A 17,789-nucleotide genomic window follows, 5' to 3' on the forward strand; every position below is an offset into this window, starting at 1 on the left:
AAGACTTTTACTTTGTTAACGTTTCATATTCTTTGTGTTTTAAAATAAATTGTGATTATTGGATTGTAGCACTAAATGTTGATCATTAGAGGTGGCGATTCACTGTAATTGTTTAATTAAAAATACAGTTTGAAGTTAGATGGGACCCTAGAATCGTACCTAGAACCTGTGATATGATAGGTTTCAGGTTCTAGAATATGCATCATAAATTGGAAAATGACTTTCGACATAAAGATTTCGGGTGAAATCGAACGGCCCTGAAATCCTTCACTCCTATCAAAAACTCTGAAACCCCGCTTAACGATATTAAATTTGTTTGATAACTCAAATAATTCCGTTTAACAACAGGCTTTCTCAAATAGTTGTTGACTTCCCGTCACTTTTCGAACCATCCATAAAGATAAAACCTTATAAAACTAGATCCAGCTACAAATTCCCATTCATCGTTGTGAATGGGCTCGCATTTCCACTCACTCGAGCAAATCCATAAAGTAACATATCTTCGCTTAGCAAAAGATGGATGGTTTTTCCCCGCGACCAATGCAATCATGAAAACACCGATCCATGCCGAAGCTCAGGCGATGTGACATCTCAATTTGCCACCAGCTTATTAACTTCGCGTTCTTCTTTAATCTCTTATTATTACATAAAGTATACTTAGCGTATATGAAAGAATAACTAAAACAACCGATCGGCCATACAATACACAAGTACATGTCAAAATATACAGCAGACACACCTAATAGGGTATGGCCCTAATGAGTTTTCCTAACCTGACAAAGTACATCGTAAACAGTAAGATCACTCGATAAATTGGTTAAATACTTCATATTCATATGTAATCTAAGCCATGTACATCATTTCTTAATTATATTCACTAGTTACGCAGGATTGTGAAGAAGGGCAATCTATTCCCGAGTACTAAAAAGCTATCAACAAACTCCGTTGTTATCCGTACAATCCTTAATTCCTTCTTTTAGGCAAATATCATAGTAGCGCCTGTCCCGGAATCCACGTCGTCAGTCGAATCATCCACCTCTAATTGATGAGGTGCAACAGGGCCGATCCATGCAGTTAAGTTTCAATGGTAAATAGCTATGAATTTGAATGCAACCATTCCGATGGGTGGACCCTCATCCACGATAATATTGGAGCGAATAGTCTTATAGTGGATTCGTAGCGGACTATTGGGTCGAACTTCGATATACTCTTCGGTGGATCGATTAATCCATAAGGGTTCGCCATAAACGCGTTGTTGCACAAGAGTCGGTGGGTCCGGCATATTACTAATCTGAAAGAGATTTCAACAAACGGAATGAGTATGAAACCCAATAGGAACTCTAGTCCGAACGACGACACCACATTTAAACATAAGACGCACAAAAGCACAGTCTCGGGATCATACCGAATTATAGTCACCACAAATCAAGATTGGCCGGTGCGCAATGCTCACAATTACGAACCATAGTTAGTTTGATAATAAGGGCTAGATATCTACTTGCCTTATTCTTTCCAACGAATGAAGATTGCCATGGGCTGTCGTTGCGCTGTCAACTTTTGTTTACCATTCGGTCTTGATCACGTGCAGCTCGTGAAAGGATATGGTGTTGGCATAGATGGCACGACGGCGATGCTCAAGGTTGACGTGACAAGGTGAGCTGCGAGGTGAGGCAAACAGGCGAGAGAGATGGAGCTCGGTTGAACGAGAGGGGAAGAGTATCAAGATGAGAGATGGATGGAGACGGGCTGTTCTGAGGAGGAAGCTATCTTTGAAAGAGGTTCGAGGGGGTATTTATTGACGTTGCTTGGTTTGGTGAGTCACCGACCCGTGCGCCATGTGGCACCGTGGGGCTACCACAAGGTGACACGCGGCACCGACATTGACACGTCACTTCAATCAGTGACACGTGTCACCAGTCAAGGACACACATTGCCACGTGTCACTGGGGTGACACGTGTCGCCGTTGCATGACACGTGTCGTTTTTTTGCCTCTAATCATTTCGATTTCGCACGTATTGATCAAATAGGACCCAAATATATAGTGTCTCTAAAATATTATCGAGCTTAAATAAATCCACTATAGTAATAATCTCCTCAAAGCTCGTTTACCATTGACTCGAGCTCGACGAGTGCTAATTTGCTCGTAACTTAAGCTAGTGGAAAACTTGGGTTATTACAGGTGATCACTCACGATACTTTTTTTTGTCAAGAAGCCAAATGCACGCTTGGTAACGCTCCCCGTTTCTTTAATTCTTGTTCTTTTGTTCCCATAAATTGAAAAAGAACAATAATCTGTTTGAGAATGTCAGTTGATTTTCTAATTCTCGAGAATAGATCGGTGGCTAGGGAATAGATTTAGAATAGACACAAGAACAAAAAAAAATCATTTCTACTCAAAAATTATTTTCGAGAGTAAAATTATTATCAAACAGGTGGTGAGCATCACTTTTAGTTGCTTTTCTTTCTTTTTTTTTCCCTCATACTATGAGCATACATACCCATCCGGGGTTCCAGTTTCTACGGGCATGCTGAAGAGAAGGCCAATTGGGATCAAATCACGTTCCCTGGGCTTCAGGAATGGCACTCTCTCTAGCAACCCATGACGATATGAATGAGCCACGGAATCCACTTTTTGGAGAGAGATGGATGCGAATCCACTTTTTGGAGATTGCTGCCAATAGCATTCCATTCCCTCTCTAATGGTCGGCCAAGTGGGGTCACCCGCAGCGGCCGGACACGCCACGTTGGGATCGTCTTCATCTCATGCAAAGAGGAAGAAAAAAAAAAAACAGAAAGGAAGAAGAAGCTCTCTTGGTTCCCATCTCCTACTTGCGGCAAGGGACCAGCAACGCCATTAGACTGATCATTTGCGTTCGTTTACATGACGATGGTGAGCAGCTACATTGTAGTTGGTACGTGGAGTAATATGGCTGATGGAATCGTCCAAATTAGAGTAATCCAACAGGAATTTCTCCCTTTTTTTCGGTCAAGCACCTGAGTTTGACTTTGATGCGTGATCCGTTCCTCTCGTGCCCAAGTTCATCATTGTATCGTCCGCGCATATCCACCTCATCACGCTCAAGGCGAATAGAGAAAGAGAATAAGAGTGTGAAAGATTGGATGCGTTTTTTTAACGGAAAGCTCAAAACTGGAGTAATCCAAAAGGGATTTCTCCTTTTTCTGTCAGGGTGCCCTGAGTTTGACTTTGGTGCGTAGCCCGTTTTATCATGCCCAAGTTTAGCATTATGTCGTCCATGCATATCCACCTCGTCACGCATAAGGCATATAGAGAAAAAGAGTAAGACTGTGAGAGATCGGGTGCTTTGTTTCACGAAAAACTCAAAATTAGAGTAATCTAGAAGGAATTTCTCATTTTTCAGTCAAGCGCCTAGGTTTGACTTTGGTGCATGATATGTTCTTATTGTGTCCAAGTTTTGCATTATGTTGTCCGTACATATCCACCTCATCACGCATAAGAGAAACAGAGAAAAAGAATGAGAGTATAAAAGATTGGCCACGTTTGTTTCATGAAAAACTCAAAATTAGAGTAATTCAAAGTGAATTTCCCCTTTTTCAGTCGGGTGCCCAAGTTTGACTTTGGTGCATGATCCGTTTCTATTGTGCCCGAGTTTAGCATTGTGTCTTCCGTGCATATCCACCTCATCGCACATATGGCAAATAAAGAAAAGGATACAAGTGTGAAAGATTGAGCTGCATTTGTTTCGCAGAATATTCAAGATTTGAAAAACATTATCTGAAAAATGATTGTCTATATAACTTACAAAAAAAATAAAATAAAATATGTTTATTACCCACGAAAATCATTAGGCATAAATTGTTGTGGACAACGACAATATGTTCCGTTGACTAATTTTCGTAAGCGACACAAATGACCATTCTATGAAAAATATTTTTCAAATCTCTAGTTTTTTATGAAACAAACGCACCCATAATGTATTTTTAAGCATAAGATATTGATAGCCCTTTCATTTTTTTGTGAAGAAAATTTAAACCGATATTACAAGCGAAATATTTCATTAATAACATAAGGAAGGATAAATGACACGACATTACTATTAACATATTAATTAAATTAATGTCGTTACCTTTTAAAAAAATTAATTTCATGCATGAGTTAAATGATAAAACTAACATTTTCATCTTAGGCTCCATTTTTTTTTTTATGGAAATCTTAGGCTCTTTTTTTTTTTTTTTTTTTTGGGTCGGGAATCTTAAATAGACAATTTTCGTCTAAAAAACTCTTACAAAATATTAACAGTTCGTTCGGTTCAGCTTTTTTATCAATTTTGGGCTTTCAAATGCCCTTGAGCCGAAATTTTGGTTTTTGGTACCACAATGCCAAGGCTCTTTGATGTAAAGTTTTGCTTTGCAAATGTTCAAAACTCAAGACAAATCCCATCCAGTTTGGATTTGCACATTTTGGAAATGCTACTTTTGGGGCTAGTTGGATCAACTTCTTAGTATTGGGACTTGTTAGATTATCCTTTTCGACAATTACTTCAAGGTGAAAATGTGCATTTGAGGCCATTTTTTACAAGGGTTCCGTTCCTCTTTCGGGCTCGATTGTGGACGCGAGGCTAGGTCTTTTTTGACTATGTTTTCGGGTTTGAAAGACCTTCTCCGAACGTTAACAAATGATTCAACTGAAGCTCTTAAGTACGGCCCAATAGCCACTAAAAAGACAGATTCTGTTTTCTAAGAAATAGTATAGTATCCACCCTTCCAATATGACACTTACCGAATTGTATTTTTATTATCAATTTCATTTTCCCATTTAGACTTAACTAACGTTAGGCGACATTGCTAACAAGTTTAGATCGGACAAGCCAATAACTTAGATTCGACACCGGCACCATCTCACCTAGGGTCGCCCGACTCGACGGTCCACCCCCTAGGGTCATGCGACCCCACTGTCGCCTAAGCTTTCCTTCGTCGCTTGAGCTGTCCTCTGCCGCCTAAAGCTTATATGTTATCATTTTCTTTGTTATTTCATAAGTTGCTTTATAAAAAGTATTTTATGACAATAGTTGCTTTCATGAAATCCTTTGAAATTAGGGCGGGTTTGGTTCGGCTTTCCCAAGGGGCTTTTAGCTCTCAAAGCCCATTGGGAGAATGTTGAAGTGTTTGGTTCAACTTTAGGTTAGCATTCAGCCAAATGCTAGCCTTGAAAAAGCTAAAAGCCTAATGCTAGTAGGGACTAGCTTTGGGCTTTCAAGATTTGGCTAAACACGAAAAGATTTTTTTTTTTGTTCCAAAACTATCCTTACTAATTTCCCATTTTTTCGACTTTACCTCTCTCTATTATTGTTCATCTTCTTCATTGAGGAGCCAGATCTAGTGTTCCAAGCGAGGACCATCCAAGGGAAGGCAAGGAATTGGCAAGGGATCAGTTGCCCAAGTGAGGCCGACCGCCCATGTAACAACACTTGGGTTGCCCGATCCAGCAGCGGATTCTGGTTCGCACAAACCCAAGCGTCGCTCGAGGTCGTTCGCGCGACCCGGGCGACGGCTCTTGATTCATACGACCTCGGGCGGCGCTTGGATTCACGCGACCCGGGCGGCCATTACCTGGATCGCGCGAACCCAGGCGACGGCGCCCGAGGTCGCCCGACCCAGGTGTAATTGCTTGGTAGCAAACCCGGGCGCCACTTGACCTCCAAGGGCCCTCATCTGAGTTGTGCGACCCTCGCCGAGGACGGACCGAGGTCGAGCGATGGTCGCCGACGCCAAATCTGGCTTGTCGGCGGCCGTAAACCTTTGCCGGCCTGGCAAAGGTTATTTTTGATTAAAAAAAATAGATAATTGCATTCAAAACCCCTTTACAAAGTTATTTTTACCAAACACCAGTTAAACTAAAGCCCATTTCAAATGATTTTTTACTGAACGCAATTAGTATCGTCCCAAAACCTTTTAGGTTAAAGGCATTTGCATTTTTTCAAAGCCCATTTCAAATGCGAAAGCAAATCCATCCTAAGTCCTTTATGTAATTTGCAGATTTTTTTCGTCAAGAATAATGACGTGGAATATTTTTTTTAAAAAAATTAAAATTTAATTATATTTTTGATAATAAGTTCTAGAATTTTCAATGCAGTTATCCGTTTTATTTTCGTACGAGCAAGGAACCAAATAGTTGCTTGACGGATATTTTCCTCCCATGAAAAGCGAAACGCATTCCGCGCGTAAGATTCACCTCCAGGGCAGGAATCTTTCTCTTCCCGGCCGTCCCGTTCACGGGTTCAACAGATGGAATCTGCGAAGCCCGCTTCGTCTTTACATGTATAATGGCCCCATCGCCTTCTTCATTATTTATACCGACCCATTTCGACATGATCTTGAATCACGAAGAATTCTCATCCAAAACCCTAAGGAATCAATTCTCGCTGCCGCCTTCGTCTGTTCTTGTGATAGGTAAATACTCTTCTTCACCCTTTGTCAACATCCCGCTGAATCTGCAATCATTTCGTTTTCCTTCTGCTTACGATTGTTTGTGAGGTATTATTTAGAGCTCTTCATGGTTGATCTTGCCCTCTTTCTTTTGTTTCTTGTTTGTTTTTTTCCCAATTTTGCATCCGGTCAAAGATGACCGTTGCTGAGATCATCGTGTCCAGTGAAATGAGGTTTAATGGTCATTAGGAATTCAATTGGGCTTGTATGAGGGTCGAGTGGAGGTTGAGTCATTAACAATCAGACGCAGAAAGATTCCGACTTTAGCGACAGGACCCCGTGTTTTTAGTGTCAATTGATTGCTAAGTGCATCAAGCACAACCAAATGATGGAAGAGGACTTTAGGTCTAACATGGTCTGGAAATGACTCAGATTATCTACCCCCTGCTGGTGCATCTCTCTCTTTGAGACAGACTATCTATGTCGAGGGTGTTATACTTTGTGCATTTGTTGGATTGTGATATATGTTACACGGTAAGATTGAGTGGAGATTTTAGCAAAGATGTTTGATGGAGTCTGGAGAAACATGTGAGGTGGATTAACCAGACATCGTTCTGTTGTGCGAGGCTGCTAGTGACGTTACTCGGGATATTGCATTGGAGAAAAAATTTATAATGTTGTGGTATGGAAGAGCAATCCATGGTATAGTGTGGAACATGAAAATGGTATCTGTTAGATTTTGTTTATTTTAACTGGTAATAGCCTTTGCAAGTATCATGTTTACGGAGATGTTTGATTGAACTGGAGCTGTTGCTGTACTGTCACCAATTCTGTCCACTTTGATCACATTTCCCTGTCCTGGGCTTATGCGTTCAGTGAATACCTCGTCAGAAGATGGGCATGCTTGTATTTTTATCTTTCCAATTTATACGATTTTATGAGTATATGATCTAGAGCGTTAAATTTATAGCAAGTCATGACAGTGAATTGCAATTGATTTCCGTCAGTTGCATTGTCACATTCTTGTATGAAGTTCTTTAAAATCGTCCCCGTGCTTCAAGTAATGAAGGTTTGATTAACAAAAGCAGATGGAAGACCCGGCAGATTCTGTCAAGGGAAGAGCTAACCAAGTGGAAATTGAGATTTCATATGTTTCTGAAGCTATTCACGATCATCCAACTCCTCCGCGACCTTGTCATCTTCTTTGTGCCTTTTCAAAGCTAGAAAATGATGAAGAAGCGTCTAATCGCCGATTGAAGTCATTAACAAAACTTTGTGGACTAATGATCCTATACATGGTAGTCATGTTAGTCGAAGTTGTTGGTGGCATCAAAGCCAACAGTCTTGCAGTTCTAGCTGATGCAGGTCACCTACTCACTGATGTCGTCGGGTTATCAGTCTCTCTTTTTGCAGTGTGGGCCTCTAGTTGGAAGGCAACATCACACTATTCTTTTGCATATAACCGCCTAGAAGTTTTGGGTGCACTTTTTTCGGTGCAACTTATCTGGGTGGTGTCTGGTCTCCTGTTATACGAAGCAGTTGACAGAATTCTTCACAAATCTGAGACGGTGAATGGAAAGCTCATGTTCTTTATTGCAGCATTTGGATTTATAGTAAACTTGATCATGGTCACGTGGCTTGGACACGATCATTCGCATCATGGATGTGATCATGCTGATCATGATCATGATCATGAGCATGATGGTGAGGGTGAGAAAGAGGAATTGCGTGTGCTAACTGCTAGAGAGGACCACGAAATAAATCTTCCAGTCTCCACCCCGTCAGCGAAGGCCAAGATTTTGAATATAAACCTTCAGGGGGTCTACTTGCACGTCATGGCTGATCTCATTCAATCGGTCGGGGTGATGATCGCAGGAGCCATCATATGGTGGGCACCACAATGGCAAGTGGTGGATTTGATGTCCACTCTCATTTTCTCTGTCCTTGTTCTTAGCACTACTCTGTCCTTGCTTAAGAATGTATTTCGTGTTTTGATGGAGGGAACACCAGGGGGGATTGATGTTGAGAGTCTGGCGGATGGTTTGAAGGGCATCAAAGGAGTTCATGAGGTTCATGACCTGCACGTTTGGGCCATAACACTTGGCAAGATCGCCCTGTCTTGCCATGTTGTGGCCCAGTCCGGGGTTAGCTCTGGTGAGATAGTTCACGATGTCAGGGAGTACTGTGAAAGAACCTACAGTATTCATCATGTCACTGTACAGGTGGAATAGTTTTTGCCACACCTCTCTCTCTCTCTCTCTCTCTCTCTCTCTCTCTACTGTCATGTGATCTTCCCCGGGAACTACAGTGAACGGGACTTCCGTTAAGAGTTTTACTTTGATCATTCACCAGGTTCGCTATAATTGAAGAGCTATGACCTGAAAACTCCAAAAAGAAAGACAATTAACATCCGAGCGCATCTTGAACGGTTGACCTGTATATGGCAAGTCATGAATATTTCCCAAAAGTAATATCCCAACCCCCTTGCTTTTATTCCAAGGAGACTTGAACGAAATTATTGTCCATAGAAGTATCAGCACCAAGCTGTGGACCATTTGCCAACCACAATGACATGAGCTGCTGATAAATGCAATTAAATAGAGAATGGCAAGACACTGGAAGCACTTTTATTGGACAGATCTGAAACCCTGGAAGAAAGTCAACGAGGCCAAAGGGAACGCACTAGTTTATATAACCAATAACCACGTCTGAACAACTGTATGTCGTGCCACCCATCTGACAGAGTCTCCACCTAGCGAATTGCTGTATTTTGCTCTCACTGAAAATGACAAAAAGAATAAACAAAGTATTGCCTCTTCAGAAGCTAAAAATACCGTTCATCAGGTCTGGTCACACCTCAACAAACAAACAAAAAAGGGGGGGAGGAGAAAGGAACAACACAAATATTCTACAAATGTCTCGTTGACCCAAAAGAAAATGGGCTCATATCTAAGCTGCTTGGGTTAATTACCACTCAAATTTTGTCTCCTGAATCACAGTGTTGCCTTAAGTTGAACAGCAGCCTCTCTTGTTATTTCCTGAGGCATCAGCGACATTAATTGTGGTTCCTTGACCAGGAAGCGTGGTAGCAGCAGCTTCCTGAGCTGCCAATGCCTTTTTGCTTATGATGTGGTAGATCTCTGTCAAAATTGTCTGAAACGCTTTCTCAATGTTAGTCGTGTCCAATGCTGAGGTCTCAAGAAATGAAAGGCCCTCCTTCTCAGCCAAGGCTTGACCATCGTCCCCAGGTACAGCTCTTAGGTGGTTCAAATCAGACTTGTTACCGGCCATCATAATTACTATGTTAGAATCTGCATGGTCCCTCAGTTCCCGAAGCCACCTCTGGACATTGTCGAAGGTTTGCCTCTTTGTTATGTCATAAACTAGCAGAGCGCCCACTGCTCCCCTGTAGTAGGCACTGGTAATGGCTCGATATCGCTCTTGACCAGCAGTGTCCCATATCTGTGCCTTGACTGTCTTTCCCTCAACCTGAATTGAGAGGCATACTTAATATGTTGCGCTAGAATCAGACAGAAAATCCAAGACTCATACATCACAATCTACAAAACCATATCATTGTTAATATTTTTAGGGCCATAGAGTACAGTATCGGAGGCAGTCATATCACGTACACATCAAGTAATTGTTTTTTGTTTACAAATTATAATCATTACCATTTGATGCAGAGTCTGATCAGCAGGCATGAATGCCAAACAGAGAGAGTACCCAGTCATCAACTAACGCTGCTTTCTCATCCAAAACATATGTCTACCCCCCGCCACAGACCTCATTCAGCAGCGTAAATGCATTTACATTCAAAAGAACCTTCAATCAAAGTTACAGTAGGGAATTCATTCAAGTAAAATCAGCTGATTAACTTCAATGTTATGACAAGAACAGAGAAATCTAAATGCAATACCGGAAGGGTAGAAGAGGAGTTCGAAACATCGCTACAAGTTTAGAAAAGCAAACATCTACTGACTTTTACTAACATGGACACCATAGTAACTCCCAAGATCCCAACAACTGCTGATCCCAACAGTTGGCCATCACATACAGAAAGAATGCCAGGACACCCACCAGTTCTAAGTGGCAAATATCAATCAAACAAAATTGGATCAAGAGAAGAACCAGACTTCTTCTTCAACTACATCGTATAGAACCGAACTTTCAAATCAGAAAGTACCCTCTCTATTCTCAGGTAGGCCTGCACGGTTTAGGTTACACGGAAGGAATGGAATGAAATGATACATATATATAACCAAACACCATAACATTATCGCACTATGTATAAAGCCATCCACCTCCTTTGCAATTCCCCCTTCTTTTCCTCTCCCTTTGACAACAACACACAAAAGAAAAGTTATAAGATCAAAATAACCACAAGACCACCCCATCCCCGCCACCAAAAAAGTTTCTAATTTATCACCCAAGTGCTGCCTGAGGATTCAACAAATTTCAGGTTGCAGTAATTCGATAATTAAATGGTGACCAAAATATTGGGCTAATCATCAGGATCTAGATCCACAATAAAAAACCAGGAAAAGCAGAATTCCTTCAATTGGTGAACACATAAATTTCACATTTGAGCCATGTCTACGGCACATGGTGCACAAGTCAGATCTTAAAGATTGATCCAATAGCCAGCAATTCACAGAATGACAGCAAACAATTATATAAGTGTGATAAATCTACTCAGATTACTTCCACTTAATTTAAAAATACCAAGAAAGCGCCTTCTTCCAAATACGTTATTCACTGTTAATTAAATAATCCAAAAGGGCAATCAAAACGAAGCAAGAGCTAAAATCTTTAGGTAGTGCAAATAGAAGAAAGAAGAAGCATTAGCTAGATCAATTTTCAACGCACCAAGGAAGTCAATCAAATGATCGGACAACCCAACTAGCCAGGATGATTTAACGACGACCAGAGTATGAGAGAAGAAATCAGAGCGTGATGAAAAGTTCACCTGCAGAGTTCTCGTCGCAAACTCAACGCCGATGGTGGACTTAGATTCCAAGCAGAACTCGTTCCTCGTGAACCTCGAGAGGATGTTCGATTTGCCCACGCCAGAGTCCCCGATCAAGACGATCTTAAACAGGTAATCGTACTCATGATCCACTCGGTTCGCCATTCCCGATGCCTAAAAGACCTAACACCAGATTCGGCCGATGCGGAATTCAACACCGGAACAAACAATACGACCAAATCCAACGCACAGACGCACGATACGAACGAAACCCAGACAAACTTACGCGGAGAAAGGGAAGTCAAGCGCGAGCGATAGCGACAGATCGGCACGCCCCGAGAATCGGATCAAATGAGCTCGCTTTGGATCGGGAGTAGGTGGAGATTGCGCGTAGGAACTCGTAATGAGAGGGCGCGAAAGGGAAGGCACGATTCGACGAGGTCTGAGAAGCAGAGAACCAGAAGCGTAGTGGGGGCGTTCGCCGATTGACAACGGAGGAGGAGGGAGATGATGACGGGGGGCTATTGAAACGGGGCCAAGGAATTGCAGAGAGATTCGTATAATTTCTTTGGTAGTTTCTACCGGGCGGGGGGGACGGCGCCGTTTCAAGGGTGTGACTGTCAGGAATCAATCAAGTATACAATAATTGTCAAACATGTGACGGGTGAGAAGTCGGGGAGACGACAGTGGGCACGCTAGGCTGGCCGAGGTGGGCGGAAAGAAAGGTTAGTGTCTTCCACGCCGTGCCATGTTTTTATCAGTCGTTCTTCCTACTTAAAATGGGGGATTCAGAATTACTATGCTTACACATTTTATTAAGACCATTCTTCAAAATTATGTATTTATGTGTCCCTGACAGCGAATCGAATTGTGGGAGAAAATTCCATAGAGATTTGTCGGGTGTTTAGAGAGCCTCAAATATCTTATTATATAACAAAAAAAAAAAAAGAAAGTGATCTACGAGCTCCATCAATAAAGGGGATATTTGGTTACGGAAGGTTGAGTATGTCGAACTCAAACAAATCTATCTTCAATGTATCGGCAAACTTGAACATGATCTTATTAACTTCATCATTGGATTCATGTGTATTCACAATAGCCCATTCAAGCTCATAACATTCGATTGATTGGTAGGCTACTACGCTTATATAAAGAGCATGTGAGCCACGAAAATGTGGCACGCCCAAAGGCCACTGCAATTAGAGTGAGAAACACATTGCATGATAAAGAAAAGGGATTAGCACGTACATGATTTGGAATTCATCGAGATTAGATGCGGAACGACAACGAACTCTATTCCCTCTTGGAACGCCGGTCAAATGAGACAATTATGATCAAAACATGAAGGTACATTCTAATTTCTGCATTAAAAGATTAGAGGAGAGACTCGAGTCTTTATATAAAGTTTCCAGCGGCGGACACTCTCATTACGAGCCGGGCCTAACTCGGTCCACACTAGCTAGCCCATATTAAGACTAATTAAGAATACATATATAAAAACGAAGTAGCGAGACCCTCTAGATTCATCTGTGCCCTATCTCATTGCTCAAAACTCCAATTGTCGTATGTGAGTGATAAAGGAATTTTTGAATGACTCGTCAAAAATCTCACGCGTCGAAATATCCGGACCAACACAATCGGAGCAAGGCGTCGAGAAATCGAGCATATTGTATATTCCTTTATTTGATAGGCTGAATTAGATTTTAGATAACAAATAATTTCAAATATAAAATTGCATATGGAAGATGGTCGTAGCATATGAAAGATAAAAAATAAAAGGGTTAATATCACGAAGAATCTCAAACTAATATACTTATGATAAATTTAACCCAAATTATTTTTTTGACCACTAAAAATCTCAAATTGGTACACTTGTGATAAATTTATCTCGAAATATTTTTTTGACCATAAAAAATTTTAAACCGATAGATATGTGATAAATTTACCCTAAACTAATTTTTTTACTACAAAAAATCTCAAACCTGGTATATGTGTGATTAATTTATCTTCCGTTAAATTGGGTTAATATCATGAAAATCCCAAACCGATATGCCTGTGATAAACAGAGGGTAAAAATCATAAGTTGATACACTGTCAACTGTCGCGTGTCATTCAACTCGATAATTTGACTATTATATTTAATAAAAATTAAAGGAGGATAAATTTATTACATGTGTATCGGTTTGAGGTAAATTTATCATAAATGCATCGATTTGAGATTTTTTATGGTAAAAAAATAATATAAAATAAAATTTTCATAATATATCAATTTGAGATTTTTGTGATATTAACTCTAGAAAAATTGCTAAATTCTATCCGGTAACTTTTTTTTTTTTTTGGGTGGTCAAAAGCGGGAGGATTTAATGCCCCTTTCCTTTTGCTTGGCAAATCTGCTCTACCTTCAGCTCAAGGGGGACTGTGAAACATCCCCTTCGCCATTTCGATTCATTGATCCATTAGCGTTTCTTCTCACAAGAACTTCAATGGCGGGTCGACTGTTCTCGAAATCAAAGTTCCAATTTTTCGTTTCTTCTCTCCTCCGGAACGTCAGCCCATGTACGCTGCAAGAATCTTCCCTGCTTTTGAAACCACGAACTCAATTCTTGGACCAATGTTCAGCCAAAGACGTTCATTGGGTGAGGCGATTCCATGACGGGAGGCCGAGGGGACCCCTTTGGAGAGGCAAGAAGCTCATCGGCAAGGAGGCGCTTTTCGTAATCTCGGGATTGAAGCGGTTCAAAGATGACGAGGAGAAGCTTGAGAAGTTCATTAAGACCCACGTTTTGAGGCTTTTGAAGTTGGACATGATCGCCGTTCTCTCCGAGCTCGAGCGCCAGGAGGAGGTCTCTCTGGCTGTCAAGGTTTTGACATATTTTCCTCTTTGAGCATTCGCTCTTCGGTTCGTCGGCAACTGCGATTTAGTTAGGATGTTCTGTATCAGCTGTTACACTTACCTCTGCTGCATTGTATGTTTCTCGCACTTGGGCAACAAAATGTTTTGCCTACGTAATATAGAGACTATCAAACCGTATAGAAAGGCAAGGTACGCGGGAGGAGAAGTTCGGGGACTGTTGCCTACTACTTGGTTGATGAAATGCTTGAATGATATATTTCTCCTAGAACTGAGATTAGACAATGTTAAGGTCTATAACTGATAAAATATAGTTACCTTATGCTTAAAGCTTGTGATCGGGATTTTATGCTACTTTAAATTTAGTTTTGTTGCACTCCAATGGCTGAAGATTGGTTCGCTTAAATAGAACTATTCCTTTTATGTATTGGTTTTTTTTTGGCTCAACTGACACTGTTTGCGAGGTTGATAATGAGTTTATACTGTAACTAGTGTTTCAACATTTTTTCTTCTTTGTGAAAGTATTAGGAATTCAAATTCCTTTAATGAGTAGCCAGGTTGCAAATTGCAGCCTGAGTTCATTTTATGAATTTTTAAATGGGAAGCCCAATAATCAGAAACTTCCAAGGTTATTCGATTTTCCAACCTTTCCAGCACTACTGTGGCATTTATCTGTTGTGGCTCAAAAGCACCTTGTGGAAATTGCAGATGTTTGGGGTCATTCAAAAGCAAGACTGGTATAAGCGTGATGTGTTTCTTTATAAGGACTTAATTGTTGCATTGGCAAGATGTAAAAAGATGGATGAGGCCATGCAATTGTGGGAGACTATGAGGAAGGAGGAGTTATTCCCTGATTCTCAAACATACACTGAAGTCATCAGGGGCTTTTTGAGGTATGGATCTCCAGCGGATGCAATGAACATATATGAGGACATGAAGCTGTCTCCAGATCCACCGGATGAGTTGCCATTCAGGATATTGTTGAAGGGACTCATACCTCATCCCCTTTTGAGGAACAGAGTCAAGCAGGATTTTGAGGAGCTCTTTCCTGAGCGGCATGTTTATGATCCTCCTGAAGAGATATTTGGTGCATGTTAAGGTTAGTCATTGATTGTGATCTTTCTCAATATTATTTACTGGCTCAAGCATATGAATTTCAGCATTGGTTTAGAAGATGCTGGCTGAAAATGTAGATTTTGTACTTAAGTATGAGATGGCATTTCTCTTAGCTGTTGAGATGGGAATTGGACAAAGCAACATACGATGCAAGTCTATATAGAGAAACAATGTGAGGAATTTGAGAAAAGTTCAAGAAATGGAATTGGATTCCGGCTGCTTCTTTTTCATAGTGTGATTGTTAAATACTTCAAAGACTAAAACAAATCAGAATATTTAATCTGAAACTAGATTGTAAACTAGATTGTAGTTTTACAACATTGATGATGATTGCATTTGCATATTTTGATACTGGGGAAGATACGTTACATGAAACACTCAGTAAAAGTTTCCAAGTTAAAGTAGAGACCTGCATAGTAGTACTAGCCACTGTGTCATGTTGGAGGAATTATGTGCATCTTTAACATATGTTTTTGCCGGCAAAGTTGCAAAGTGTGTTTTTGCATTCTTGGGTTAAATTTACTGTGGAATGTGTGGCTGCTGCTTAATACTTGTTGAATATTCTGCTGCTTAAGTTCAAACCATTCTTTCTAGAATAGGTGCGAACATAATGTGTCGGGCGATGTGCACTTAGCTACCCTGATCCCCTCATACACTAATTAAGAATGAGGTGAATGCATTATGAGTAGTATCTTCTCGTCCCTTTTTGGATTCATTTCGCTGTTACCCTCCATGCAGGAACGCTTCACTTATTGTGTAGTTTCTTAATCTACAGTTTTGGAGCAAGGGCTGTCAGTATGTCAATATTCACTGCTGCATTTTCGGGCAAGATTGCATTCGGTTATTACAAACGTTTTGGCGGACTCTGGAGAAAAACAGCACAATTTACAGAGAACAGAACAGTGAAGCCATTCGTGCCAGATCTCCCATGCTTCCTTTTTACGTTTCACAGAAATTTTGATGTACTACTAGTGATGTCAAGTCCGCCTTGTTTGAACTCTCAACTAGTGGAGTACCTAATGATTCGTGGTAAGTAACTTTCCTTGGTGGCTGCCTGAGCACTGAGGTTCGTTCTGGGATGTGCTTGATATTGAGAAAAATCACATCTGGCATCTCTCTCTCTCTCTCTCTCTCTCTCTCTCTCTCTCTCTCTCTCCATTTGGGCCAATCTGATTGGGAAGGCCTGAAACCTTCCTGTCATCATTGTCTGTTGAGTAGAAGGATTAAAGATCGTGCGCTAGGATCATATCGTCGTAATGATCAGTCCGCAAAGAAAGGGGAAAGAGGGGGGCTTCAGGCTTGCCGTTTAGAATATAAGGGGCCAGTTGAGAGGTAGTCCAATCAAATTGAGAGGATCGTTCCATTGGGTAATCATGACCATCAATCTCATATAAGTATAGGGTAACGGAAAATTCTTTGATTTCACGATGAACAAACCAGGAGTGGCCATGTAAAGATTAGTTAAAATTATAGAGGAGTGACGCATCTTAATTCTCAAATGTCTTTGCCAAATACAGTTATGTACCTTAATATGGTGAAGCTTCGAAGAGAAGGGGTGGGCGTGCCGGAGTGGTTATCGGGCATGACTAGAAATCATGTGGGCTCTGCCCGCGCAGGTTCGAATCCTGCCGCTCACGCTTTTTCTCTCTTCGTTTCCCTAATGCTATTCTTCCTATCTTCTTCCTCCACCTTTGTGAGTAGGCAATGATCAATTCGGTTCGCGTCGGCCCACGTTTCCTTTCCTTTTTCCTGATTCTCTCTCTCCCTGATCTAATTTTTTGTCCCATTCTTTGACACTGGACTGGGACTCCATGATTCATCGATTCTCCCTTTCCCTTCCCTTCTTTTCCTGCTTGAAAATAAATGATATTCCTTTATTCTTTCAGATGCTCAGCCCACCCAAAACGAAAGCCGCCCCTATCCTCCCTCCTTCCATTGACCCTCCAAGTCCATAACTACTGTTCTCTGTTTCATAGTCTTCCACGCACAGTATCGATCTTCAGCTTCTAGGATCGATTTGCTATGCAAAGTCATCATTTTTCCTTCACTTTCTGTGACCCCTTTCCGTTTATCTCGTGAAAACTCTGTGAAGAACATTGAGTCGGCAGCGATTTCTGGGTGTCCTCGTCTGTGTGTTATTGTCCTTTTAATCCCAGCCAGAGACACACATACTGCAAAAAAACGGTTTGTTGTTTACCTAAAGTCCAAATGCGAAGATGACTTGCTCACTTCATGGTATCTTTAGCATCTCTGTCAGCTTTCACATCTCAGGAAAAATGGGGGTCAACTGCTTTCGGCACACCCAAGTTATTGGCGGTGCTGTGAAATTTACTGTTGGGCATATCCGACTCAAAAGGACAACCTTATCTAGTTATCCTCTTGTCCGGATCACAAAGTTTTGGGATATCTACTTCATAATCTGATCCTTTCCCTCTCTAAAGTCATCT

General features: G+C 41.1%; 3 protein-coding genes, 1 long non-coding RNA gene and 1 other non-coding gene across 11 annotated transcripts; 3 read left to right on the forward strand and 2 right to left on the reverse strand.

The window, feature by feature from the left end:
- Positions 1-6,207: 6,207 nt before the first annotated feature.
- On the forward strand, positions 6,208-8,646 carry LOC115746049 (metal tolerance protein B). Of its 5 annotated transcripts, none has more exons than XM_030681757.2 (2): positions 6,208-6,430; positions 7,468-8,646. In XM_030681757.2, the coding sequence occupies exon 2, from the start codon at positions 7,495-7,497 to the stop codon at positions 8,635-8,637; it is 1,143 nt and encodes a 380-aa protein (XP_030537617.1). In that variant the 5' UTR covers positions 6,208-6,430; positions 7,468-7,494; the 3' UTR covers positions 8,638-8,646. The 5 variants fall into 5 exon arrangements, with proteins under 5 accessions (XP_030537617.1, XP_030537618.1, XP_030537615.1 ...); XM_030681758.2 differs by having other exon boundaries at positions 7,476-8,646; XM_030681755.2 differs by having other exon boundaries at positions 7,495-8,646.
- On the reverse strand, positions 8,590-8,863 carry LOC125315434. Its single transcript, XR_007198691.1, has 2 exons — positions 8,713-8,863; positions 8,590-8,673 (listed from the first exon to the last, which is right to left on the reverse strand). It is a non-coding gene; the product is annotated as an uncharacterized LOC125315434 (long non-coding RNA).
- Positions 8,864-9,065: 202 nt separating this feature from the next.
- LOC115746052 (ras-related protein Rab2BV) lies at positions 9,066-11,937 on the reverse strand. Of its 2 annotated transcripts, none has more exons than XM_030681764.2 (3): positions 11,662-11,937; positions 11,376-11,549; positions 9,066-9,895 (listed from the first exon to the last, which is right to left on the reverse strand). In XM_030681764.2, exons 2-3 carry the CDS (start codon positions 11,538-11,540, stop codon positions 9,413-9,415), a joined length of 648 nt encoding a protein of 215 aa, XP_030537624.1. In that variant the 5' UTR covers positions 11,541-11,549; positions 11,662-11,937; the 3' UTR covers positions 9,066-9,412. The 2 variants fall into 2 exon arrangements, with proteins under 2 accessions (XP_030537624.1, XP_030537623.1); XM_030681763.2 differs by having other exon boundaries at positions 11,376-11,558; positions 11,662-11,936.
- A 1,812-nt stretch (positions 11,938-13,749) lies between these two features.
- LOC115746067 (protein THYLAKOID ASSEMBLY 8-like, chloroplastic) lies at positions 13,750-16,456 on the forward strand. 2 transcript variants are annotated; one of them, XM_030681788.2, is made up of 3 exons: positions 13,750-14,236; positions 14,935-15,325; positions 16,081-16,456. In XM_030681788.2, the coding sequence occupies exons 1-2, from the start codon at positions 13,859-13,861 to the stop codon at positions 15,322-15,324; spliced, it is 768 nt and encodes a 255-aa protein (XP_030537648.1). In that variant the 5' UTR covers positions 13,750-13,858; the 3' UTR covers position 15,325; positions 16,081-16,456. The 2 variants fall into 2 exon arrangements, with proteins under 2 accessions (XP_030537648.1, XP_030537649.1); XM_030681789.2 differs by having other exon boundaries at positions 16,118-16,456.
- Positions 16,457-16,897: 441 nt separating this feature from the next.
- On the forward strand, positions 16,898-16,979 carry TRNAS-AGA. Its single transcript has one exon. It is a non-coding gene; the product is annotated as a tRNA-Ser (tRNA).
- The last annotated feature ends 810 nt before the right edge of the window (positions 16,980-17,789 follow it).

Source organism: Rhodamnia argentea, chromosome 6 (assembly GCF_020921035.1).
Source record: "Rhodamnia argentea isolate NSW1041297 chromosome 6, ASM2092103v1, whole genome shotgun sequence".
Classification (NCBI taxonomy): Eukaryota; Viridiplantae; Streptophyta; class Magnoliopsida; order Myrtales; family Myrtaceae; genus Rhodamnia; species Rhodamnia argentea.